The sequence below is a fragment of the Gobio gobio genome (genome assembly GCF_949357685.1).
Source record: "Gobio gobio genome assembly, chromosome: 13".
Lineage (NCBI taxonomy): Eukaryota > Metazoa > Chordata > Actinopteri > Cypriniformes > Gobionidae > Gobio > Gobio gobio.
This window is the reverse complement of record NC_137106.1, coordinates 45365994-45393046: the sequence shown is the minus strand read 5'-3', so window position 1 is coordinate 45393046 and position 27053 is coordinate 45365994. Positions and strand designations below refer to the sequence as shown.

General features: G+C 40.3%; 1 protein-coding gene across 1 annotated transcript in view; it reads right to left on the bottom strand.

Moving 5' to 3' along the window:
* Window positions 1-8264: 8264 nt before the first annotated feature.
* Window positions 8265-27053, bottom strand: part of galnt16 (UDP-N-acetyl-alpha-D-galactosamine:polypeptide N-acetylgalactosaminyltransferase 16) — a 103339-nt gene continuing 84550 nt past the window's right edge. Inside the window, exons 14-15 of the mRNA XM_079832951.1 lie at window positions 19379-19495; window positions 8265-9451 (exon numbers count right to left, since the gene is read on the bottom strand). Coding sequence (XP_079689077.1) covers window positions 9308-9451; window positions 19379-19495 — 261 coding nt within the window. The 3' untranslated portion in view covers window positions 8265-9307. The remainder of the gene's footprint in view (window positions 9452-19378; window positions 19496-27053) is intronic.

The window sequence follows — 27053 nt, the reverse complement described above, 5'->3', positions numbered from 1 at the left end:
AGATAATAAAAATGCAAGCCACTCATATATTGTGCAATAGCCCTACTCAAATCAAATCATAGACTTCCAAGAAGACCAGTAGAAACCATAATGTGATGTTTAGAATCAGCAACAAAAGTCGTTACGAGGATTGCACACAGCTCTTTTAAAAGAAGATCTGACAATAAAACACAACTGTCCTTAAAAAATAACTAGCGTGTGAGAGGGCACTGCATGGACGGCAGGTGTAGCGAGTGAAGAATGTGTGGAATGAAGTTGTTGTTGATCCTGTTGTGGCGTCAGGGCCTGGTTATCTCACTCCGCTCACCTGCAGCCCTGACCTTGTGCTCCGAGGTCATTCACTGCCTTCAATCTTTCACGACAAGACGAGGTACTGTAGACGGGACACAATGCTAATTTGCTCGTGACATCAGTCCTGCAAGTCTGCACATGCATTCAACATAGCAGTGAGCCGAGGCACATTTGATCCATAGGTCACAATGCCCTCAGTGTTGACCTTTAAACACCAAACCATCAACAACCACCACTGTCCGTCTGGAATAACCGAAGGGAAGGTTACTGTTTACTGACTGACTGACGTTTACTGGATTATAGTAGCAGAAATATATGAATATCAAGAGAGAATGAAGGACTTTTTGACAGTGATGTTACGCATTTGGTATTATTTTCACATATTTGTGAATATAACCAAGGCATGTTTACCTTGAAATATAACGGGTTTGTACAACTATTCAAGAATGTTTCCTTTCTGTTTTTAGTGTGGCGTCCTGTTATTTATTCTTTAAATGTCTGAACATGAAAGTTGAACTTGAAGTGAAATGTGTATCTGTGATGATGGCCTGACACCTTGTGGTCGCTTAGTGAACCGCGTTTGACTATCGGCTGTTCACTCGTTATCGCGGTGCAATGTGGGATTGAATGAGCGCCCTCAATAACGTCCACTATGGTTTCGGACACCACTACAAATGGCTCTCCCCTCAAATAATGCCCTATTTGAGGGTATAGGGGGCGATTTCGGATTCAGCCTATATCTTTACACTGATGATCCTGTCACCTCTGGCTTGCTTTAGTTGGGGAACTTAAAATTCAACAATATTCTTGATGTGCCTGCATTGACACCATATGAGAGCTGAGCCTAGCTGGACGATGCATCGTTTTCTCCAGGACAGCTGTATATACCCTGTTAAAACAGCATATGCTGGTTAGGTATGTTTTGAAGCATGGTAGCTGGTTTGAGCTGGTTTAAGCTGTTCAAGTGCTGGAGTTTCTTAGGACCAGCACTTGACCAGCTAAAACCAGCTCAGGACCAGCATAAACCAGCTCAAACCAGCTGCCATGCTTCAAAACATACCTAACCAGCATATGTTTTTTTTTCCAACAGGGTAGATAAATTAACTAAATTAATAACTAATGATTTTTACATGGAGATGAATCAACACTACAACTATGGCATTCTTTTCTCTAGATCTGCTGTACAGCCGAAACAAACTTTGTGGCACTATTTTCCTGTTTATCACTGTAAAGCTGCTTTGAAAGCTGATCTGTGTCCACAGAACACCTAGGCCTACGTTTGTTTGTCTATTTAGCACCATGCAAGTAAAATGTACGCTTTGAGCGTTTCCTCTGAGGAGGCAAGGGAAGCAGTGTCTCCTCAAATGGGATGAGAAGACATAATAGAATAATAAAACAATGCAAATATTACAAAATGTGACACTGAAAAGTGTATAAATGTCTTTAGCAAACTTGATGAAATTAAAGGTAGATCTCCGTGTCTGTGCAGTGTCTATGTTACCAATCAATTTTACTGCCTTTAGTTATTATTTTGGAATAAATGTGAAACGGCTTAAAATACTGACTAGATGAGATTTCTACTTGGTTTTAATAAAAAGAAAATTAATTACATTGTTAATGTAGAAGTTCAAAATTGTATTTTTATATATGTAAAGTAATATTTAACCAGGAAAATGTGACAACATTAAGTTTAGCCAGCACATGAATTTACAAAAATGTTAAACTGCCTCCTTATTTCAGTGTGCCACTGCACAGCACTTGTAATCTATTTTTTGGTTGCTTACTTAATTATGATTTTCATTGTCATACATTGAAAGAAAGAAAAAATAAGCATATTCAGTGAAAAACATTCAGTTCAATGTTTATCGACTTTTGTGCATTTGTCATCTTAGGGTACGTTACACATTTTGACAGTGTTTTAGAAGTTTTTCTTTTCTTTTCAGATAAGCCGTTTTCAGTGTTTCATAATTTTTGTTCCTATAGCAAAAGACAAGCTTATTCAAAATTAAGTGAAATTTGCAATTTAGGTGTTCAGTTCATTTTAAAGGGCACCTATTATGCCCCTTATAAGATGTAATACAAGTCTCAGGTGTCCCCAGAGTGTGTCTGTGACGTCATCATTTAATATAGCATTTTGAAAATGGCAATTTTTGGGTTTGAGAAAAATTAGCTGCTTTGTGTCTCCTTTAAATGCAAATGAGCTGCTGCTCAAGCGGATTAAACTGAAACATGATACATCTATTCGGTTTTGATGATCATGATTGCAGTTCTTCATGAAATATTATCATCTTCATGCATTTTAAAGCCATATCACTCTCCACTTGAGCGCACACACCCAAAGTATGCGCACGGAGAGCTGGATGTCGGTGCGTCTGTGAGTATTAAACTAGTTCTCTTTCATGTGCAGTATTGGGGAAAGTTACGTTGAAAAGTAACGCATTACAATATGCATGATAAAACAAAATGCATGATTTTAATCGGATAACTTTCTGTATCTTCGTGCCCAATAAACATCACCACCTTGAATGGGTCTAAGCTGGAATATGTGGAGAAATACAAATATCTAGGGGTCTGGCTAGACCCCTCGCTTTCCTTTCAAACCCACATAAACCATCTCCAGTCAAAGATCAAGTCCAGGATCGGGTTTCTATTTCGAAATAATGCTTCATTTACTCTTCCTGCAAAACAGGCCCTTGTGAAAATGACCATCATCCCAATGCTTGACTTTAGTGATGTTGTCTACAGAACTGCTTCTAATTCTTTACTCAAGAAATTGGACGTTGTTTACCACAGTGATATTCGCTTTATTACTAAAGCCCCATACAACACCCACCACTGCACTCTTTACTCACTAGTTGGATGGCCTTCGTTACACAACGGCACCTAAATCACTGGTATCAGTTAATTTACAAGTCCATACTAGGCAAAACACCATCTTAGCTATAAGCACTTTAATAACCACACTGTAAAACCTTACAGTTGTATGTACTAAATAAAAATGAGTTCACTGCACTCAAATATTACCAAATATTGTGTGGACACAATAACTGAAACAGAACTCAAACTGAATGAGTTCTAGAACATTTCTAGTTCCCAGCATGATAATTGGATAATAATTGTATTGTTAAGTGATTAAATAAGTGATAATTGCGTATTGGTGGTGACACCTGATGATGGTATTGAGCAGAATCACTGAAGGAAAGAGAAACACAAGAACTACAATTGACTTCAGCCACAGCTTTAGATGAAATCAACTGAAGGATAAAAGAAGACATTAAATCTCTGTAGATCTCAGCAGAGGAGGATTAAACAACTCCACAAACAGCAGTACCAGCCTCACACATTACTAACCAAACTAACTTTATTTCTGTCATTTCTGTTATATTGAAAATAATAGTTTTGTTTGAATTCACCACGATGGTGTTCAGTGTTTGCGTTTGTTGGGATCTTGACCCTTGACCAAATATGTTTTGCTCTGGCTGCCCTAACTGTGTTTACAAAGCACATTTGTTATGGTAAGAAAAGCCAAGAGGAAATGTGATCAGCTGGTGTTGGTTGTTTTTTGCTGATGATATTATCGTCATGTAGTGCCTGAATTACTGATCTCATTCAGAGTCTAATGCTCTAGGTTTTGCGTAATTATTCTTTTTTATTATTCATAATAGAACCTATGTGATTCTACAGCACAAGATTAGGATGGTTGTGGTAATTGAACAGTATGCAGGACTTAAATTAATAAAATCAATGCACAAATGGTTTTTATCTACAACAGTACTTTGACACACACAAATATCAAGAATCAGAGTATGAATCTCAACAATGGTGACAATAAAAAAAATATTCAGATAAACAGATCAACTTTGAACATCACAACAAACACAGCATAAGTAAAAGCAAATAGTAAGAATCAAAGAAAATTTGTCACAATTCAGATGCATAATTTATTCATGCCGCAATGCATGCTGGGACCCATGAGGGAGTTTTGATTGGTAGTACCCAGTATGCACTGCAGCATGAAGCTTTTCATTGATTGTTACCATTGTTGAGATTCATACACAGATTCTTGATGTCTCTGTGTGTCTAAGTAATGCCTTAGATTAAAACCTTTTGGGCACTAAATGGTTTTAAAATCTTACTCATTATTCAATTACCACAACAGTGCTAGATATCGTGTTGTTGAATTATGTAGCCCATTATGAACAATACAAAAATTAACAACACAATACCAGAGCATACGACTCCAAGTGAACTTAAGCCACTACATGATGATTATACCAACATCATTGTATAGGCAACATCACCTAATCATATTTTCTCTTGGCATTTCTTACCCCAACAAATGTGCTTTCTAAACACACAGTTAGAGCAGCCAGAGAAAAAAATAATATTAGAGATTTAAGGGTCAAGAGCCCAACTAAAGCAAACACTCATCCCCATCATGGTGACTTCAATTAAGCTATTATTTTCAATATAACAGAAATGACAAATAAAGTCAGGCTGGTTAGTAATGTGTGAGGCTGGTAATGCTGTTTGTGGAGTTGTTTAATCCTCCTCTGCTGAGATCTTCAGAGATTTAATATCTTCTTGTATCTTCTGTTATTTCATCTAAAGCTGTGTCTTAAGTCAATTGTAGTTCTTGTGTTTCTCTTTCCTTCTGTGATTTTGCTCATTAGCATCAGGTATTCATCACTAATGCTCAATCATCACTTAATTATAATCACTTAATTTCTTGATAGAAATGAGTGTCTTATTTTAGTGAACTCAATTGAAATAAGTTTAAAGTACTCATAACTATTGTTTTGTAAAATTAAAATAATTAAGGTAATCGGTGTCCTCAAATTTAATGAGTTAGCTTAACTTACTAGATTTGACTTTGTGTGTGCTATTGTGAGCTAGCAGTAACTGCAAGCACTCTGATTTCATTTAAAGTTTGTAATTTCAGCTGTTTTACTCAATATAGGGAAGGTTCAGCTATATCAAGTATTTGAATGCAGTGTAAAGTTTAATTGTATATTAAGAAATATCCTTTTTTAGTGGACTTGAATAAAATTAGTGCAGAGTACTCAGAACTATTGTTTTTTATAAACTTAAATGGTTTGAGGTAATCGGTGTCCTCAAATGAAATGAGTTAGCTGAACTTGTTGGGTTTTACAGTGCATATCAGTGCCTGTATTTAACTTGCGCTCGAGTAAATATATCTCTCTAGACCCCACAAAATACCGCACCTCCTTGACCTTTTGGCCGCTCTTCTTTTAAATTTTCTGCTGCAAATGATTGGAACACTTTACAAAAGTCTCTCAAATTAGAATCCATTGTCTCAATCACTACTTTTAAAGTTTTACTATCAAATTTACTGACAGACCACTGTACATGTTGATGCTCTTTGCGAATATAGTCGTATCTATTTTTGCGCATACTAAACTAAATGGCTGTTATTGCATCTATTTGCACATTTTTATTTTTACACAATGTCTAGAACTTTTTATTTGAAATTTGAATGTCTTCTATATTTATGACTGTGTATTTGAATGTTGGTATGTCATGTGTAATTTCATGTCGCCTTGTACTAGTGTTAGACCGATATATTGGCCGGCCGATATGTGTGGCCGATATTTGCGATTTTTAGGTGTATCGGCATCGGCCGATACAAGGCTGCTGCGTTCGCCGATATTTTTTCCCGATATATACAGACAGGCTTCCACAGGCAGCTCTCACCATCTTCAAACTGTCTTGCTCTCCCTCCCTCGCGCATATTAATCAAAATCAATTGAGAATTTACACGATGGTAAAAGGTCGAAAGACTGAAGTTTCACGTGGAGCATTGGGAGATTTTTTCCTGAGTCACCGCTGGTGTTGCTCTACAAGAGATTAAGTTAAGTGCACCTACACTCTAAAAAATGCTGGGTTAAAAATAACCCAAATTGGGTTGAAAATGGACTAACCCAGCAATTGGGTTGTTTTAACCCAGCGATTGGGTTGTTTTAAGCAAACATTTAACCCAACCACTGGGTCAAAACAACCCAATTGCTGGGTTAGTCCATATTCAACCCAACTTGGGTTATTTTTAACCCAGCCTTTTTTAGAGTGTAACCATTAAATGACTAGGTTGTAAATAGTTTTAAAATTAAGTATAGTATAGTCAGTGTGCACTTTGTTATGCTGCTTGCTTGTTGATACTGTGTGCAATAGTGTAATTATTTTATTTATGCTTAAATATTTATTTTCAGAATTTTTCACCACTGAACTCTTTTTTCCCCCCTTGTTCTACCTCACCTGTTTTTTATTATTTGTTAAATATTGTTTTTTTTAGTTCAATAAATGTTCCTTTTTTAAATTTTAAATTGTTATCATGATCATTGTGATTTTTTTTTTATGTAAATTGAAGGAGAAAAAGCAGTATCGGCTCCAAACATCGGCTCAAGAAAATCGGCAGCCCGTATCGGTCATCGGCTAAGGCTGATGAAGAAAAATCGGTATCGCCATCGGCACTAAAAAATCCATATCGGTCGATCCCTACCTTGTACTCTGCGCCTTATCTTGGCCAGGTCGCGGTTGCAAATGAGAACCTGTTCTCAAACGATTAACCTGGTTAAATAAAGGTAAATTGCGTTACTTGGTTACTTTTGCGTACATTTTTCTCACCTGGGCTGGGCTTCTTTTTTCCCCCTTTTTTTTATAACAAAAAGTTAAATTTTTTTAGACCGTAAAAAAATATGGATGCAGTGTCCGTGACGTCCTCCATAAGATTCTGAAGAGCAGTTTTGAAGCGTAAAGTAAGGTCGAGCTGGCCGTTGCCATCTTGGCAACTCTTCACTAACGGACAACAGAAAATGGGCAAAGAGGCGGAGCTGAGGTGACGCGATGACTAACGCCGTGTTCCAGGCAACCCATAACCCGTGTTTTTCCAACCTTCTACTCGTGAAAGTGCACGGGAACGGCAGTCAAACCCGTGACTTCCCACCCGTGAACTCGTACTAGATCGATGTACTCCCAGTTACGAGATCTGACCAGACTGTAAACATGTTTTTCTGCTGTAAAGTTGGCCATTTTAACATGAGGCTCAATGAGATTCTGCTCCCTCTGGAGCCTGTTTTAAAAGTAATGCGTTACTTTACTAGTTACTTGAAAAAGTAATCTGATTACATGACTCAAGTTACTTGTAATGCGTTACCCCCAGCCCTGGTAGTGTGTTATTGCGATTAAGCTGTCAAATTTCAAGGTTATGTCAGAAACACACAAAGTTCACATGAAAACAGTTGGTTATGTCTGTGCACGTATGCAGCAAGTACAGAAATCCTGTGTGGTGTGTATATTAGGTCTGTGTAACGTTACTAAAGTGAAAGCAGTGTAATATACAGTACCTACAGCTATATCTTCTGTTAATATGAATCAAACAGAAGATAAACAGAAAATCACTCACTGCTCTTGACTGAATGAACTTCAGTAGCTTTATTAAGAACACATTTCTTACTTGAATGCTGCTGTTAATGCTCTGGCGAGCAGATAAACATGGCGGACTGTGTACCGTTCTCTGAGGGCGGGGTCTTTACTAATACGGCAGTGTCCATCAACACTTGTGGGCGGGGCCTGTAAAATGTGACGTCACATTGCCCAGAATCTGCAAACGCTTGTTCTGAGACGCTGCTTATGATTTATGGGATTCAATAAAAAGGAGTGGGTGTTTTGTTTTTTTAACCATTATAGGGTGGTTGTGTACACACACACATTTATGTTCAAACACCATGTAAAGGTGAATTTTGCATAATAGGTGCCCTTTAAATGTTAATCTTATGTCCAGGAGTTTTTCAATAATAGTTTAATATCAACAAAATTCTGCTCATGTGCTCTTTTATCTAAGAGTAAATGAGGAAGCTGTGTGATCTTTTTTAGGTACACTGAAACACAGTGTGTGTGTGTGTGTGTGTGTGTGTCATTTCCACTGTAGCATACAAAGACAGACTAAAGATTTTTTTGGATTGTTGTCTGTTTTTTGGTGGTAGTCTTTATTTTTCAAACAGCATAACTGCTTCCTAGCACATGTTCAAAATGAAAAATGCTTCAAGTAAATACAAAGTTTCAAAAGGCAAACAAATAAGACAGAGGAAAAACAGTCTTTGGGCTTTAGATGTTCGCAAATGCCTTTTCATTTTGCTGATGTACAGTACCATGCAGAATGATAGCTCATTAAAAGCGCTTTACACCTCAGTGCTTGTTTGATTTAACATTTGGTATTTTATTGTAATGCTAGCCTTGGGTTTGGTGGATCTTTCCGGAGGCATTTCTGTCCTTCTTTTTCCAACATCTTTAGTAAGCCAGCGCGGTACTGCTAATCTTTGACTTTGTTTTAGGATAAACCTCTCAAAGTCGTAAAGCCTTGCTGCCGCTGAACGACAGTTTCCGTGGTATACTGTATGTAGTTTCACCTCAATGCATTGCACTTCATCCCAACCTAATACTGAACAAATCAACCAGAAAACCTTCCACAGTGATGAGGAATAAAACAGTTCAGACCTTCACGAGTACAGCTATTGAAGCCTATGCTGCAAACACAGTCTTTGTGGGAATGAGGGAATATACAGGTCTGAAAGGTAATAAAAGGCATTTATATACATATCTATCCTCTCGCGTTTGAGACCTTAACACAACATTCAGAAAAATAACCCAAGATATCACAAAGCACTCCTGTCAACTGACAAAATCATGCCGCGTGAACTTGATGGCCATGTCTGAAAATGTGACTGTATCTGAGAAAACCAGGACACTGGACAGTGAAAGCTCTGAGTGCAGCCATTCAGGCATCGATTTGGCAGGCAAAATGTTGCTTTTCCTTCTCCAGCTATTCCACGATGAAGGTATGAGGTCAGATGTTTTGGACATGGTCATGTTCGATTCATTTGAGAGCAGCACCTTCAACTAAAACAGTGCAAACGTTTTCCTCTGGCTCCTACAGCACCTCGAGCTCAGCAACCTTACTAAACTCCTCCCCTTTCCCTGCCTTCCCTTTGAGCGCTCCAAGTCAGGTGACCAGCTGCGGCTCCCAGGATTGGCTGGCCACCTGGGGGCGGCACTGTGTGATGACCGGTGGGCCTGAAGGGGGCTGGCTATCCAGACACAAGCCGCTGATCATATGCTGCAGTGCCGGCCCTCGGGGCTTCCATTTCTACAGAAAAAAGAAAAAGTGAAGACAAAAAAATGGGTTTATTACATTTTTACACACAACCCACTTCCACGAATGAAGTACAGAATACACTCTTAAAAATAAAAGTTCGTTATTGGCATCAATGGTTCAACGAAGAACATCCATGGAATCTTTCCATTCCACAAAAGGTTCTTTATTTATATTATTACAATGTTCTTCACACTATTTTAAGAAGCCTGATTTTCAATTGACAAACATGTTGCACATTCAAATATTTTTGTGATGATGGAAACGTGGGTGGTGTGCTTGATTTATATTCTTCAAGAATTGAAATATTCTTTGGGGGACCAAAAAGTATTTTGGTTCTGGTTTCCCAGTGTGTTTGTCTAATGATTGTCTTTTTAAATGGCCTTAACTGCTATGCACTAACATTTAAATTAATAATTTGATACAATGCACGTATTGTGTACATACATGCTTTTACATTGTACTTACATTAAAAAAAATACCTGCATGTTATTACATCTGTAATCTCTGTAGTTACATTTATAATTACTTCCCTTACACCTACCCCTACCCTTAAACTTACCCATACCACCACACCAGTCCCTAACTTTACCCTTAAACTTACCCATACCACCACACCTGTCCCTAACTTTACCCTTAAACTTACCCATACCACCACACCTGTCCCTAACTTTACCCTTAAACTTACCCATACCACCACACCTGTCCCTAACTTTACCCTTAAACTTACCCATACCACCACACCTGTCCCTAACCCTACCCTTAAACTTACCCATACCACCACACCAGTCCCTAACTTTACCCTTAAACTTACCCATACCACCACACCTGTGGGGACACAATTTTTCAACTAAATATCCAAATAAATCTAATTATTAAACTAAATTAACCATATAAACTAAATTACTGGTCTAATTACTGATCTAAAGCCCACACTGTCACTGTATGATAATTGAAATGAACTGATGACATCACCGTTTTCTCCAGAAAATTCTGTTGCATTATTTTCCTGTTTAACACTGTGAAGCTGCTTTGAAACAATCTGCATTGTTAAAAGCGCTATATAAATAAAGTTGACTTGACTTGACCTGTCCCTAACTGTCCTGATCTGTCCCCTTAAACATCCCCATACCACCACACCTGTCACTACCTTTACCCTTAAACATACCCATACCACCACACCTGTCCCTAACTTTACCCTTAAACTTACCCATACCACCACACCTGTCACTACCTTTACCCTTAAACTTACCCATACCAGCACACCTGTCCCTAACTTTACCCTTAAACTTACCCATACCAGCACACCTGTCCCTAACTTTACCCTTAAACATACCCATACCACCACACCTGTCCCTAACTTTACCCTTAAACTTACCCATACCAGAACACCTGTCCCTAACTTTACCCTTAAACATACCCATACCACCACACCTGTCCCTAACTTTACCCTTAAACATACCCATACCAGCACACCTGTCCCTAACTTTACCCTTAAACATACCCATACCACCACACCTGTCCCTAACTTTACCCTTAAACTTACCCATACCAGCACACCTGTCCGTAACTTTACCCTTAAACATACCCATACCAGCACACCTGTCCCTAACTTTACCCTTAAACATACCCATCCCACCACACCTGTCCCTAACTTTACCCTTAAACATACCCATACCAGCACACCTGTCCCTAACTTTACCCTTAAACATACCCATCCCACCACACATGTCCCTAACCCTACCCTTAAACTTACCCATACCACCACACCTGTCCCTAACCCTACCCTTAAACTTACCCATACCACCACACCTGTCCCTAACTTTACCCTTAGACATACCCATACCACCACAGCTGTCCCTAACCCTACCCTTAAACTTACCCATACCACCACACCTGTCCCTAACCATACCCTTAAACTTACCCATACCACCACACCTGTCCCTAACTTTACCCTTAAACATACCCATACCACCACACCTGTCCCTAACTTTACCCTTAAACTTACCCATACCACCACACCTGTCCCTAACTTTACCCTTAAACTTACCCATACCACCACACCGTTCCCTACCTTTACCCTTAAACTTACCCATACCACCACATCTGTCCCTAACTTTACCCTTAAAATTACCCATACCACCACACCAGTCCCTAACCCTACCCTTAAACATACCCATCCCACCACACCTGTCCCTAACCCAACCCTTAAACTTACCCATACCACCACACCTGTCCCTAACTTTACCCTTAGACATACGCATACCACCACACCTGTCCCTAACCCTACCCTTAAACTTACCCATACCACCACACCTGTCCCTAAACCTACCCTTAGACATACCCATACCACCACACCTGTCCCTAACTTTACCCTTAGACATACCCATACCACCACACCTGTCCCTAACCCTACCCTTAAACATACCCATACCACCACAGCTGTCCCTACCCCTACCCTTAAATATACCCATACCACTACACCTGTCCCTAACCCTACCCTTAAACATACCCAAACATCACACCTGTCCCTAACTTTACCCTTAAACTTACCCATACCACCACACCTGTCCCTAACTTTACCCTTAAACATACCCATAACACCACACCTGTCCCTAACCCTACCCATAAACATGCCCATACCACCACACCTGTCCCTAACCCTACCTTTAAACATACCCTACCCTTAAATATACCCATACCACTACACCTGTCCCTAACCCTACCCTTAAACATAACCAAACATCACACCTTTCTCTACCTTTACCCTTAAACTTACCCATACCACATCACCTGTCCCTAACCCTACCCTTAAACATACCCATAACACCACACCTGTCCCTAACTTTACCCTTAGACATACCCATACCACCACACCTGTCCCTAACCCTACCCATAAACATGCCCATACCACCACACCTGTCCCTAACCCTACCCTTAAACTTACCCATACCACCACACCTGTCCCTAACCCTACCCGTAAACATGCCCATACCACCACACCTGTCCCTAACCCTACCCTTAAACTTACCCATCCCACCACACCTGTCCCTAACCCAACCCTTAAACTTACCCATACCACCACACCTGTCCCTAACCCTACCCGTAAACATGCCCATACCACCACACCTGTCCCTAACCCTACCCTTAAACTTACCCATACCACCACACCTGTCCCTAACCCTACCCTTAAACTTACCCATCCCACCACACCTGTCCCTAACCCTACCCTTAAACTTACCCATACCACCACACCTGTCCCTAACCCAACCCTTAAACTTACCTATACCACCACACCTGTCCCTAACTTTACCCTTAAACTTACCCATACCACATCACCTGTCCCAAACCCTACCCTTAAACTTACCCATACCACCACACCTGTCCCTAACCCTACCCTTAAACTTACCCATACCACCACACCTGTCCCTAACCCAACCCTTAAACTTACCCATACCACCACACCTGTCCCTAACCCTACCCGTAAACATGCCCATACCACCACACCTGTCCCTAACCCAACCCTTAAACTTACCCATACCACCACACCTGTCCCTAACCCTACCCTTAAACTTACCCATACCACCACACCTGTCCCTAACTTTACCCTTAGACATACCCATACCACCACACCTGTCCCTAACTTTACCCTTAAACTTACCCATACAACCACACCTGTCCCTAACTTTACCCTTAAACTTACCCATACCACCACACCTGTCCCTAACTTTACCCTTAAACTTACCCATACCACCACACCTGTCTCTAACTTAACCCTTAAACTTACCCATACCACCACACCTGTCTCTAACTTAACCCTTAAACTTACCCATACCACCACACCTGTCCCTAACTTTACCCTTAAACTTACCCATACCACCACACCTGTCCCTAACTTTACCCTTAAACTTACCCATACCACCACACCTGTCCCTAACTTTACCCTTAAACTTACCCATACAACCACACCTGTCCCTAACTTTACCCTTAAACTTACCCATACCACCACACCTGTCCCTAACTTTACCCTTAAACTTACCCATACCACCACACCTGTCTCTAACTTAACCCTTAAACTTACCCATACCACCACACCTGTCTCTAACTTAACCCTTAAACTTACCCATACCACCACACCTGTCCCTAACTTTACCCTTAAACTTACCCATACCACCACACCTGTCCCTAACTTTACCCTTAAACTTACCCATACCACCACACCTGTCCCTAACTTTACCCTTAAACTTACCCATACCACCACACCTGTCTCTAACTTAACCCTTACACTTACCCATACCACCACACATGTCCCTAACTTTACCCTTAAACTTACCCATACCACCACACCTGTCCCTAACTTTACCCTTAAACTTACCCATACCACCACACCTGTCCCTAACTTTACCCTTAAACTTACCCATACCACCACACCTGTCTCTAACTTAACCCTTAAACTTACCCATACCACCACACCTGTCTCTAACTTAACCCTTAAACTTACCCATACCACCACACCTGTCCCTAACTTTACCCTTAAACTTACCCATACCACCACACCTGTCCCTAACTTTACCCTTAAACTTACCCATACCACCACACCTGTCCCTAACTTTACCCTTAAACTTACCCATACCACCACACCTGTCTCTAACTTAACCCTTACACTTACCCATACCACCACACCTGTCCCTAACTTTACCCTTAAACTTACCCATACCACCACACCTGTCCCTAACTTTACCCTTAAACTTACCCATACCACCACACCTGTCCCTAACGTTACCCATATCCCACCTCATCAGTGCTTTGCAATACAATAATTATTTTTTGAATTGAGTATATAGTAGTTAAGGCCACCTAATATAAAGTGGGACTATTAACTCATTTGCTCTTTTGTTCCTCTGTGTATTTAAGTCCTGTCTTCATTCAGTTGTTCAGTTGCTGATGGTCTCATCAATGTTATAGTGGTTGTGAAGTCTGTTTCCCTGAGTGTTCCTGTGTATTTTTGGATTAAAGACGGTTTCCTTGGATTATTCCTGTCGTGCGTTTCGTTGTTGCAGCCACCCGTGACAGCACTGCTACGAAAACCCCTATTTGGGACCTTTTTATTTAAAGGTCAAAGTATACTTCATTTTTTACTCACATGCGAGGGTCAGTGTACAGTGCGTGTGACACAAAATTGACGCGAGTATGTATGTACTGAACGCACACCGCCGGATTTTTGTAACTGCTCATACATAGTCGCACATGCACATTAAATATTTTTGCAGTATTGACATGGGTTGCAACTTGTGCCGAGTGATTACTCAACTGCGCATACGTTGAGCGCCTGTGTACGCGTACGAGTCAAAAGAAGTATACCTGGCAAGGCTGTGCGTTCAACTGTGCGCATACTTTCGGCTTAAGAGTGCACGTCTAAGAAGGATTTTTTTCTAGTTTATGAAATGATCAGTGATCATTTCATATGTTTTACCTTCAGAAAAGTTGAATGTTCGCCTCGGAAGGTCAAAATAAATTTATTTTGATTTTGTGTCATTTGCAACCCTGTTAACAAAATGTGATGTGTCTGAGTAGAATTTAAATCCCTAATTTGTGTGAATTTTTTATTTTCAAGCAATAAACTTTAAACAAATATCAAAGTGAGCTAGTTTGGGACCAAATGCTGGTTTACGGTATTGATAAATGTATGAAAAAGGAAAACTAATTGTTGAAATTTGCTTGTGGAAAATCCTAAGCATGTTTGCTATTTGCGATATTATTTGTAGAACAAGAATGGAAGAATTGCTTATAATTTCTATGTAATTATCTTATAATATTTCTTTAGTATAACACATCTGCTTTGTGTAAAGTGGATTTTCCACATGCATTGAATTACCTGGATTCAACATTTATCAAAAGCACACCACGAGAGAGCTACAACCGGCATCAACTTGAATGAACTGAACTGAAGGTAATATCAAATATGGTTTTTAACATCTCCTTATTTAGATATGGACATTTTTTTGAACATTTTTACACAAACCGGGAATTAAAAATGCTGTATTTCTGAGAAATCCAAATGTGGTGAGGTCACATGACAAATGTATCATAGATTACAACGGTTTGAAATCATTCTCTGTATAATGTTTTGCATACTATTTTCACATAATAATAATAGGTGGTATACTGTAAATGTTGCATCCTGAACTGACACATATGCTACAGGAAATAGCCTGACTGTAAAATATCACATTTAAATAAACTCGAAGAGAAACATAATTTGAAACACATCTTTCTAACAATGCTGCAAAGCGACTGTACAATGAAATAAAAGCATCAGAATGTTAGCCAAGGGCATGTTACATTGCGTGTGACTGGTATAGAGTGAGGTCAGTGAGTTTGAATTTTAATATCCTGTGTGTATGTATGTGTGTGTGTGTTTACAGGAGAGCAATGATCTCAGTGCCAAATAGCTCTGTTCCAAAGCCTAGGGATCCAGCTTTGACTACCGCCTATAGGCAGCATCCTCACTGAATTAACCATATGATTGTAGACACTCTACATATTTGGCCACTTCAAGCAACATAAACAATGCTCCTCACTACTGTGAGTCAGTGTTATTCCAGTATCATTGATATACTATTGATATATATATATTGATAGAGTTTTAGTTTAAGGGTTAGTTCACTCAGAAATGAAAATTCTTTCATTAATTACTCACCCTCATGTCATTCCAAACAAATAGTTTTGTTTTAATTAAAGAACTGATTGCGAATAGATCCAGATGTTTATTTGCACCTTTGATTCAACCACTCGCAAACAGAAGATCTGACTGTCAAAGTGGGGATCCTCCTTCTCTCAGGGTTTTTTGATCTGGTCCTTTTGTGCATTATGACAACGTCAGCCTCTCCATGATTTTCTGGGCAAGTTTGAATCAACTGACCCATGCATGCCTGAGCGGAAATGGCTCTCAAGGGACATTCCATGAGTTCAATGTGTGGGAATTACATCAGTGTGGATCCCCTTTCACCATTAGAGAAAATGAGGAACATCTAAACCCGCTAGCGCCCACAGCGCACACCACATCAGCCCCCAACGGATCACACAAGCAGTGGGCTTGAGCACACCACAGAAAGCAAGCTGAAGCCCAAAGAGAATAAAGACCCAGAGCCTAAAGGAGCCAAATTTGACCATGTGTTTGAGCCGGCCATCAATTCCCTACTGGAGCTTGCAAATGAGGCCAAGTTTGTCCCGGATCCCGAGCCAGAAGAGGAGTCTGACCAGGTGTGTGAACCAGTCCCTGGATCCATTCTGGTGGGAGTTCTCATGGTGTATGGAGGGATGAAGTGGAGCCATGCTCAAAGGCTGAACTCAAACCCCCTTGTAAACATTGAGAAATGAAGAGAACTATTGCAGATTGGTTTATGATGCTCCCACCCTGCCTCCAACTCCCACCTCCTCTGCCTGTCTTATACTGGCCAAGGAGGCTATTTTTGAACTCTATGCCTGTCCTGTATCGGCCAACGAGTCTGTTTCATTCTGCCTGTTCACAGCCAAGGAGAATGCATCATAACCCTCTGCCTGTACTATCCAGTACTTCGGCCTTAAAATATCCATATTTAAAACTTAATAAAGTAAAGTTCCGGCCGATTGCCTTATGTGGAAAAAGTGTTGAAAGTGCCTCTTGCAGTTCAAAATGATTACACTACGTCTGACGAGCGTAACTGGTAGCGTTAGCATTTTGAACTGTAGAGGCACTTTCAACCCTTTTTCCATAAATTGAATACTTTATAAAGTTTTGAATATGGATATTTTTCTTACACAAACGCATCGATTCACTTCCGAAGGCATTTATTAACCTCCCGGAGCCGTGTGGAGCACGTTTTTTGAAGGACAGATACATTTTTATGGATTTAAAAAACAGAACAACAATCGCTGCCATTATAAAGCTTGGATTAGCCAGGACCTTTTAAATATAACTCAGATTGTATTGGTCAGAAAGAAGAATGTCATATACACCTAGGATGACTTGAGGGTGAGTAAATCATGGGCTAATTTTCATTTTTGGGTGAACTAACCCTTTAAGCAGTGAGTTACGTCATTGTACAGGAAATGCACCTCTGTTTAGTTCCTGTCTCTATGAAGCCCCTCCTTCCGAAAAGTGCAACGTGCTCTGATTGGTCACCTGGACCAATGTGTTGTGATTGGCCAACTGCTTCGAACGTGTTTGGGAAATGTCCCGCCCCTCATCATTACTTGGTTTCAACACACTTCTAATTCACTCAACGAGGCCCACCCCTTTATTCTGCGTATTAATTATTTAAATGAGGAATATTGTGACGTGTTCATTCCCAGAAGAAATGGAGGCGTTTCAGGGAGTTCAGAAACACTGAGTGCGTCCACATGCACACTCATAATGTGATTATAATGGGATTTTGGCAATATTGCGATTAAACTTTACCTTATGTAAACGCAATACTTTGATCAAACTAATTCGATTAAGCTCATAATCGTAGTAACCATAATCACATTAAACTATGTGGCATACACTGATTTGTAATAAACAGGCATGTAAACAGCTAAATCGCATTTTTACCGCTCTGACCAAAGTGTGCATGTGCGCGGACATATACGGATGTCGTGTGTTGTTCACACAACTTCATGAATGAACTCTGAATGACATTATTCTGAAGTTTTCTCAAATCCCTAATCTCTGTCAACACAACTTGCTGCGCAGTCTCTGCCCCGTATATCTTAATTCAGATGGAGCGAAGAACGTGACGACAACGCAGGCAAACCCGGCATTGCGATGTTCATCACGGCGGTGAGTAATATCCAGTACATCCATAAAATGTATTTCAAATTTAATGTGAGTAGATTGAAACAATGGCCAGTAACATGCATACTGTATCTGAATGTGGTATAACCATACTTATTAGCGAATAATCAGAATAATGAAGAGTTCTGCTCATGTCATGTAAACATCTTACTGAGATTAAGACCTTACTCAGATTATTAGAAATAATCGCATTATTGGTGCACGTGTAAACGAGCTCAGTGATACTGATATAGAGAATAACTCCCTTCACTTTGTGATTTGTAGCTTTGTAGAGCTTTTTCATGCTGAAAACAGCAACATTACAAAAAAAAAACACATAATGGGACCTCTTTAAACCTTTTTTAACCATTCTGAATTATTCTTTTCACTGATCTTGTTGCAGTGGCCAAAACAAGGAATCTTGTCTACATTTTGGGACAAAGTAAGCCGATCAGTAAGGTTTGAATAAGAGCTAATTGACTTGCTAATTGACTAAAAGCTGAAATGATAGACTCGCCCACAACATTAATGTGTTTCAAATACATGTAATGCACAATAATAACAAAATGCATTTAATGGTTTCATCATATGGCGAGACACAAAGAGTAAAGCAGATCTTTTCCATATGGAATTTGATCTGATTGTGAGGGATGTTCTGACTTTAGGGAGATATCACAAATGAGCCTAGCATGAATGAGTGGACAGAGGTAGAGGTCAGTCTGATGATGAGAGACGGAGAAGAAAAAAGAAAACGAAAAAAGCCAAACTAACTAAGCCAACTAAGCTTGTAAGTGGAACCATATGCAGTGGGCTTATGGGAAGATATGCGTTTGTGGCTGTAAGCCTGTTGTGTTTCAGATGGACGGCAGAAGATTTATATACAAAGAGCAAGAGAAAAAATGCAGCTATGACGGAAAGAATGAGAGAGGATATTAGAACAAAAATGAATAACGCTGAACAGTCGACCTGAAATGACAACAGAAAATCACTTAAACACTTACATAACTTCCACACTAGTGCTGTCCGAATAGAGCTAATAGACTTCTGAAACACGTGTGCGATTCGATCTCAGCGGGTCAACAAAAAACTCTAACTGCCCATCAGTCAGTTACACGCACACCCACCTGTCTGGACTCTTTGGGGATGCAGGGCTCCAGTCTGACCTTTGACCCTGTAGTGAAGGCTGTGATGGTCAAACACTGGTCATGCTGACGGATCTGTGGTTCAATCAGGGTCCACTTCTAAAATAAGAGACAGATAAATGATTGGGTGAGTAATGCAGGTGTAGAGTTATATAGAGAAGTCACACACTCATCTACCACTTTATTGGGTAAACCAACGCTATCTCACAACCAATTCATACGTATTTGCACGAGGTGGCTAATTTGTACCTCACTCGTATGAATTTGTAGGATTTGTCTATACTGCAGTGATGGGTAGGTTTAATAGCAGGGTTTGATGTTAGGTCATTTGAAAGAAATCATACGAATTGACCAACTCGTCAAATACGTACGATTTAGCAAAACTCTTACCAATTGGTACAAGTGAGGTCGCACAAATTAGCCACCTCGTAAAATACGTATGAATTGCAGTGAGATGCCGAGGTTGGGTAAACCTGTTCAACTGCTCGTTAACGCATATATCTAATTAGCCAATCACATGGCAGCAACTCAATGCATTTAGGCATGTAGACATGGGCTGCGTCTCAATCAGTTCCCTAGCTCTTGAGCTCGTGAATCAGTATATCATGTACTCGAATTTGTGCCCTGGTAAGGACAGTAAAGGACGCTGGCTCACAACACTGATGGCTATTTCCGACAATGTGACAACGTCCTCAATATACAACATCATTACTGGTATTTATGAACAACAGCAAAGCTGATATCTTTCTGACATTTACTTGTGATGTTATTTAAAGTACATTATGATAAATACTTTCCTTGTTACATACATACAAGTATTTGATAGCCTGGATGCCAGCCGAATTTAGCCCCGCCCACAAAATGTTTTGCTCGGGCAATTCGGTCTGGACTCGCTCCATAGAGGAGGAATTATGCCCGAACAGAAACTGTTCGGACCAATGAAATTGTCAGGGCGGGCTTTAGACGATGATGGACAGATGATCAACAGTAACGTAATCATCCACGTCATCGAAGGCTCTTGGGTTGAATTTGCTCTTATCCTAAACGGAGAACTTGTTCGTATATGCGTTCACCTTTACTATTTCTCTCAGAAACGACGATCGTGTTGGTAAGTACTCTGTGTATCCTTAAATTATTTTATTACTGCCAAAGATCGTTTACACTCATGTTTTTCTTGTAACGTTACTTAATCATGCGTGCGTGCAGACAGGGTTTCCAAGTGTTTTTGCAATGTCGCGCACAATTGCTACTCAAAACGTTTGGTTGGCAAAATATGTTATTTTGGCAAGGTTGCCTGCTAAAATTCGCATTCCTGGGTTTATATAATCTCATAATTGGGGTCGCTTCAACCCGCGGACATGGAGAAAAACACGGACTTGGTAACAGTGCAGTTGAGTTCTGTTGACATTTGACAACTAACGTTACGCGTCGCTCCGTTGCTCTGATTGGTTGTGGGTCTATCCAATTGAGGTCTTTCCTGGCTCGGTTGAAACACGCCCCATAATCAAAGCTCAATGGAGCGGTACCAGACTCAAATTCTGACTAGAATTGAGTATGGCCACGCCAGGCTAAGTATTTGATACACTGCCGATATTGCAGGTTTGCCCACTTACAAAGTATGTAGCAGTCTGTAATTTTTATCAAAGGTACTCTTCAACTGTGAGCAAAAATCCAGAAAAAATCCAGAAAATCACAATGTATGATTTTTTAGTAATTAATTTGCATTTTATTGCATGACAAGTATTTCATACATCAGAAAAGCAGAACTTAATATTTGGTACAGAAACCTTTGTTTGCAATTACAGAGATCATACGTTTCCTGTAGTTCTTGACCAGGTTTGCACACATTGCAGCAGGGATTTTGGCCCACTCCTCCATACCCTTCAGGTTTCGGGGCTGTCGCTGGGCAATACGGACTTTCAGCTCCCTCCAAAGATTTTCTATTGGGTTCAGGTTTGGAGACTGCTAGGACACTCCAGGACCTTGAGATGTTTCTTACGGAGCCTCTCCTTAGTTGCCCTGGCTGTGTGTTTCGGGTCGTTGTCGTGCTGGAAGACCCAGCCACGACCCATCTTCAATGCTCTTACTGAGGGAAGGAGGTTGTTGGCCAAGATCTGGCGATACATGGCCCCATCCATCCTCCCCTCAATACGGTGCAGTCGTCCTGCCCCCTTTGCAGAAAAGCATCCCCCAATTATGATGTTTCCACCTCCATGCTTCACGGTTGGGATGGTGTTCTTGGGGTTGTACTCGTCTTTCTTCTTCCTCCAAACACGGCGAGTGGAGTTTAGACCAAAAAGCTCTACACATGACCTTCTCCCATTCCTCCTCTGGATCATCTGGATGGTCATTGGCAAACTTCAGACGGGCGTGGACATGCGCTGGCTTGAGCAGGGGGACCTTGCGTGCGCTGCAGGATTTTAATCCATTACGGCATAGTGTGTTACTAAAGGTTTTCTGTGAGACTGTGGTCCCAGCTCTCTTCAGGTCATTGACCAGGTCCTGCCATGTAGTTCTGGGCTGATCCCTCACCTTCCTCATGATCATTGATGCCCCACGAGGTGAGATCTTGCATGGGGCCCCAGACCGAGGGAGATTGACCGTCATCTTGAACTTCTTCCATTTTCTAATAATTGCGCCAACAGTTGTTGCCTTCTCACCAAGCTGCTTGCCTATTGTCCTGTAGCCCATCCCAACCTTGTGCAGGCCTACAATTTTATCCCTGATGTCCTAACACAGCTCTCTAGTCTTGGCCATTGTGGAGAGGTTGGAGTCTGTTTGATTGAGTGTGTGGATAGATGTCTTTTATAAAGGTAACGAGTTCAAACAGGTGCCGTTAATACAGGTAATGAGTGGAGAACAGGAGGGCTTCTTAAAGAAAAAGGTTTGTGAGAGCCGGAATTCTTACTGGTTGGTAGGTGATCAAATACTTACAGTATGTCATGCAATACAATTTAAATTAATTATTTAAAAATCATACTATGTGATTTTCTGGATTTTTGTTTTAGATTCTGTCTGTCACAGTTGAAGTGTACCTATGATAAAAATTATAGACCTCTACATGCTTTGTAAGTAGGAAAACCTGCAAAATCGGCAGTGTATCAAATACTTGTTCTCCCCACTGTATATACGTGCAACATTTTAGCCATAACTAAATTAAAAATGTTAGCTAGATTTTGTTCATTACCTGTCCAGCGATGTATGTTTATGCTGAAATATAATAAAATAATGGTTTGTATTTTAAATACAACATTGTGTGTTATATTGTGTGTTGTTATGTGTAGTGAGTTGGCTCATGTGATTTAAGTTTTGCGCTTCAGAACTTCCGTTAAGGGAACATAGTGAGCAACGATGCTCCCTGGTTTTCACGGTGCATTGTGGGACTTTTTAGGGAGTGAACGCTTTAGTGCACTGGAAGGATTCTGCGATTAAAGCCGGGTGCACACGGTGCGATTTTGTCCACGATTTGGCCGTCTAAAACACATTTTGCAAATCCTAAAAGATTCCTGTGATCATAGGCTATGATGATTAGTTTGACAAGTTCACCGACAGCCAATTAATGGCCGTTGCGATCCAATTTGACCTCAGATGAAATTCTGGCAGTGTCAGAAGATTTGGCGCACAATCCTGCAGTGTGACTTCTCCTACGACGACGTCAAATTATCTTCGTTTTTCAAGACAAACCATGATCAAAATGAGCACTTGTGATTTCTTTTTAGCCACCATTTCAATCCCGCGTGTAATGCAGCTCACTGTCGACTTAGATCTTACAGTGTGACATGGCTTACAGCGGGGATCATGTTCGTACAGTCTGACAAGGAATAATCGTAAAGGACTATTATAAATCGCACAGTGTGCATCCAGCTTAAGACATCCCTTAAAATGGCCGACTCCCTGATCAGTGCCCTGATGACTGAACTAGGGAGCTGATTGAGATGCACCCATGGTCAAGACAATCTGCTCAAGTTCAAACAGCATCAGAATGTGAAAGGAATGTGATTTAAGTGACTGAACGTGACATGGTTGTTGGTGCCAGACAGTATTTCAGAAACTGCTGATCTACTGGGATTTTCACGCACAACCATCTCTAGGGTGTACAGAGAATGGCCCGAAAAAGAGAAAATATCCAGTGAGCGGCAGTCCTGTGGGACAATAGAAGATTGGAAAAACGTAGCCTGGTCTGATTTTAAGCTGCAACATTCAGATGGTAAACAACATGAAAGCATGGATCCATCCTGCATTGTATTAACAATTCAGACTGGTGCTGGTGGTGTAATAATACACCATCTTCAGATGGTTACTTCCAGCAGGATAATGCACTGTCTCAAAGTTCATATCATCTCAAACAGTTTCTTGAAAATGACAATGAGTTCACTAAACTCAAATGGACTCCACAGTCACCAGATCTCAATCCAATTGAGCACCTCTGGGAAGTGGAGGAACTGTGTGATATTATCATGTCAAAATAGACCAAAATCTCCAAGCAGGAATGTTTACAGTACTTTGTTGAAACTATGCCACAAAGAATTAAGGCAGTTCTGAAGGCAAAAGGGGGTCCAACCCAGAACCAACAAGGTGTACCTAATAAAGTGGCCAGTGAGTGTATATAGCAAAGCAGAATTTGTAAGTGAATCACACTTATAATCTGAATAATTTACTTTTTTATTTGTATTTATAGTTGTTTATTTGCCATGGACTTGATTTGGAGCGAACAGATGGGTGCGAGTGCATTTGCTACTTAAAAAACATGGCGCCGGACATGAAAATGATACGGGTTGATACGAGTCGGGTTGAAACTAGCAAAAAACACAGCACCGGGTGTATGAAAGGGCCCTGAAACTGAAAAAAATTCTCAAAAGAAAATACAAAACAAAGTTTAAGATGGTGGAATCAGAATCAAATCAGACAATCAGTGCCAAAGCCTAGCCTAGTTTTGTAACTTTATACTCTTACTCACTGGAAAAACAGCAAAAAAAAATTACGAGAAAAGCGACACTATTTTGTACGGAGCCCCGCACATGACGCGCAAGAAAAAAAAGTAAATCATTGCCACAATTTACTACTTCCTTCCCTCGACTTGCTAAACCGTCCATGCAAATAACTAATTCGTTCCCTCGATTTATAAATTGTGCGCACAATTTAACAAATCGAGGGAACGAAGTAGTAAATTATGGGGATGACTTATAAATCGAGTGAACGGATTAGGCCTTGTCCACACGCCACACTAATACGTTTTTGTTTGAAAACGCATCTTTTTCTCTCCGTCTAGGCCTTCCATCCACACTGAGACGGCGTTTTAAGTCAACAAAAACCAGAGGTGGACAGTAACGAAGTACATTTACTTGAGTACTGTACTTAAGTACACTTTTTGAGTATCTGTACTTTACTGAAGTATTATTTTTTAGGGAAACTTTTACTTTAACTTCACTACATCTGAAAGACAAATATCGTACTTTTTACTCCACTACATTTCTATAAAGGTCTTCGAAGTCAAAAGTCGTTTCTGTAGCAGCTTTGCAAGTCAGTGGATGATATTTTTTTTTTGTTTTTTTGAGAATAGCCTATAAGTAATCACTTTTGTAGGGTCATTATTTCCCAAAAATGTTTAAACACTGATCAGTTTATAGCAAAATGGAGGAAGACGGTTCCTCGGCACAGTGTGTGCACCCATGGCCATACTAGAAAGTAAGTTTCAGTTTTCTGAAAAGATTAAAGATTAGTTTCGTTGGCATACACTTGATGAATGTCTCATAAAATGTTCAAAAACGTAAATGTCAGGGAGAAAGAGAAGCATAGACATATGGATGATGAACGAGCTCTGTTCAGTTTGTTTTTTGTGCCTCTGAGATGCCAGAGCACGAGTACTGATTACAGCTTTCTTTTGTGTTTTTTTCGCACTTAAACAGACTAAAACACACAAAATGTCAATTTTCATTTTGGAAAGTATTCACGTAAACAAAGTTGATTATGTCATAAGTGAACGTAAACAGTTGGGGGAATATCGGATGTGTATCAGTGTGTAGGATTTGTGCATTCTGCCTTAAAGTGACAGCAGCTTTATAACTTTATACAAGTATTTAAATGAGTTCAAGATAGTCGTATGCTAGCATGTCGGATAGAGCATCACTGACTGGCTTAAACCACCATGATGGATATAGCGTGCATTCATACAACAATGCAACAATAATAAAATAATGCATTGACATAAAAAAGGAAATTTACTTAAGTACTTTTATAAACAAGTACTTCTGTACTTTTACTTAAGTAAAAATAGTTTTTTACAACTTTCACTTGTAACGGAGTAATATTTGACCAGTGGTACTTTTACTTTTACTTGAGTAATGGAGTTGTGTAGTTTGTCCACCTCTGACAAAAACATAGCGTAAAAGCTTCCTGTAAAAAAAAAAAAAAAAACACGCCTTGGGTTAGTTTTTTTGCTTTGATGTGGCACGTTAAAAACTGTTCGACCAATGAGTTTGCCGCTTTTGTTCACGTGCCTGGAGCTGCTGAAGTTACAGTAAAACATGACTTGGTGGTGCTCAAGCACAAAACGGTCTTGCCGAGCACACATTGATACGACGAAGAGGAAGTAAGTATACAAAGAAGAAGACGAGCTGCTGCTGCTGCTTGCCAGTTAGCAAAAAGTGTGTGATTGGTTTTGGAAAGCACGTAAATACTGTCTCTCTTCTTCTTCTGTGTGACAAGTGAGTGTCAGAGAAGCGTAAAGTGGCGCAGCACCACCTTGTGTACCGGGAGCGCCATCTACTGAATTAGCACTTTCACTCTGCGCATCGCCAGTGAAAATAGCTTGGGTGTGAACCATAGGCCGTAAAAAAATAGGGATGAGGCGACTTCATTGACTTCCGCTGACGAGAGTTGAAGCTTTCGGAGGCCTGCACACGGCACTGACATCTTGCGCAGATTTGGGACCGAGTCTGCGCAGTGGAGAGCAGGAAGTAGTGCGATTATCAAAAGCCCGCCCACACTCTCACAGATGCAGAACAATTCATTATGTTGGTGTGAAATAAACAGTTATAGAAATGTAGAAATTAAAGCTAAAGCTCCAATCTCCTCCCAAAAATCCAGAAAAAAGTCTGTTAGTGCCTCAGTGACAACTTCACTCAGAGAAGCCGTCAATCTCAGCTGTCAATCATGACGTCACGTTTTTATAGCATTAAATAACTAACTAAAACTAAACTTATTTAAAAAATGAACACTTGAAATTAATTCAGCGTCATAAAAACTGCTTAAAATGACAGAAACCTAGCCTGACAACCCAGACCCACATCAAGATGGGCCTCACCATTGGCAGGGCTCAATCCGAGGGGCTGGATAAACGGTTGTCTTTCAAATTCCCTCTGCACGCAATTGGATAGCGCCATGAGTGTCACAACCAACCAGAGCAAAGAAGAAGGTGAAGCCGAGCTAATGTTAGTTGATAGACTCCGGTCGGCAAAACTTTGAACATATCTTCTTTTCTCAAGAATGACTTCAGTGCCATTCTTTGTTCTTTTCTCAAAGAAAAGCTTAACTCCAAGTCTTCCAGAGTCGCGGCCAAAGCCGGTTCAAAAGACCGCTGTTCGTCAGCTTCTGTGTTTACGAGTAGCACGCAGAATCTGCCGTGACGTGCCGTCATTATGTTAAGCCCGCCCACCGA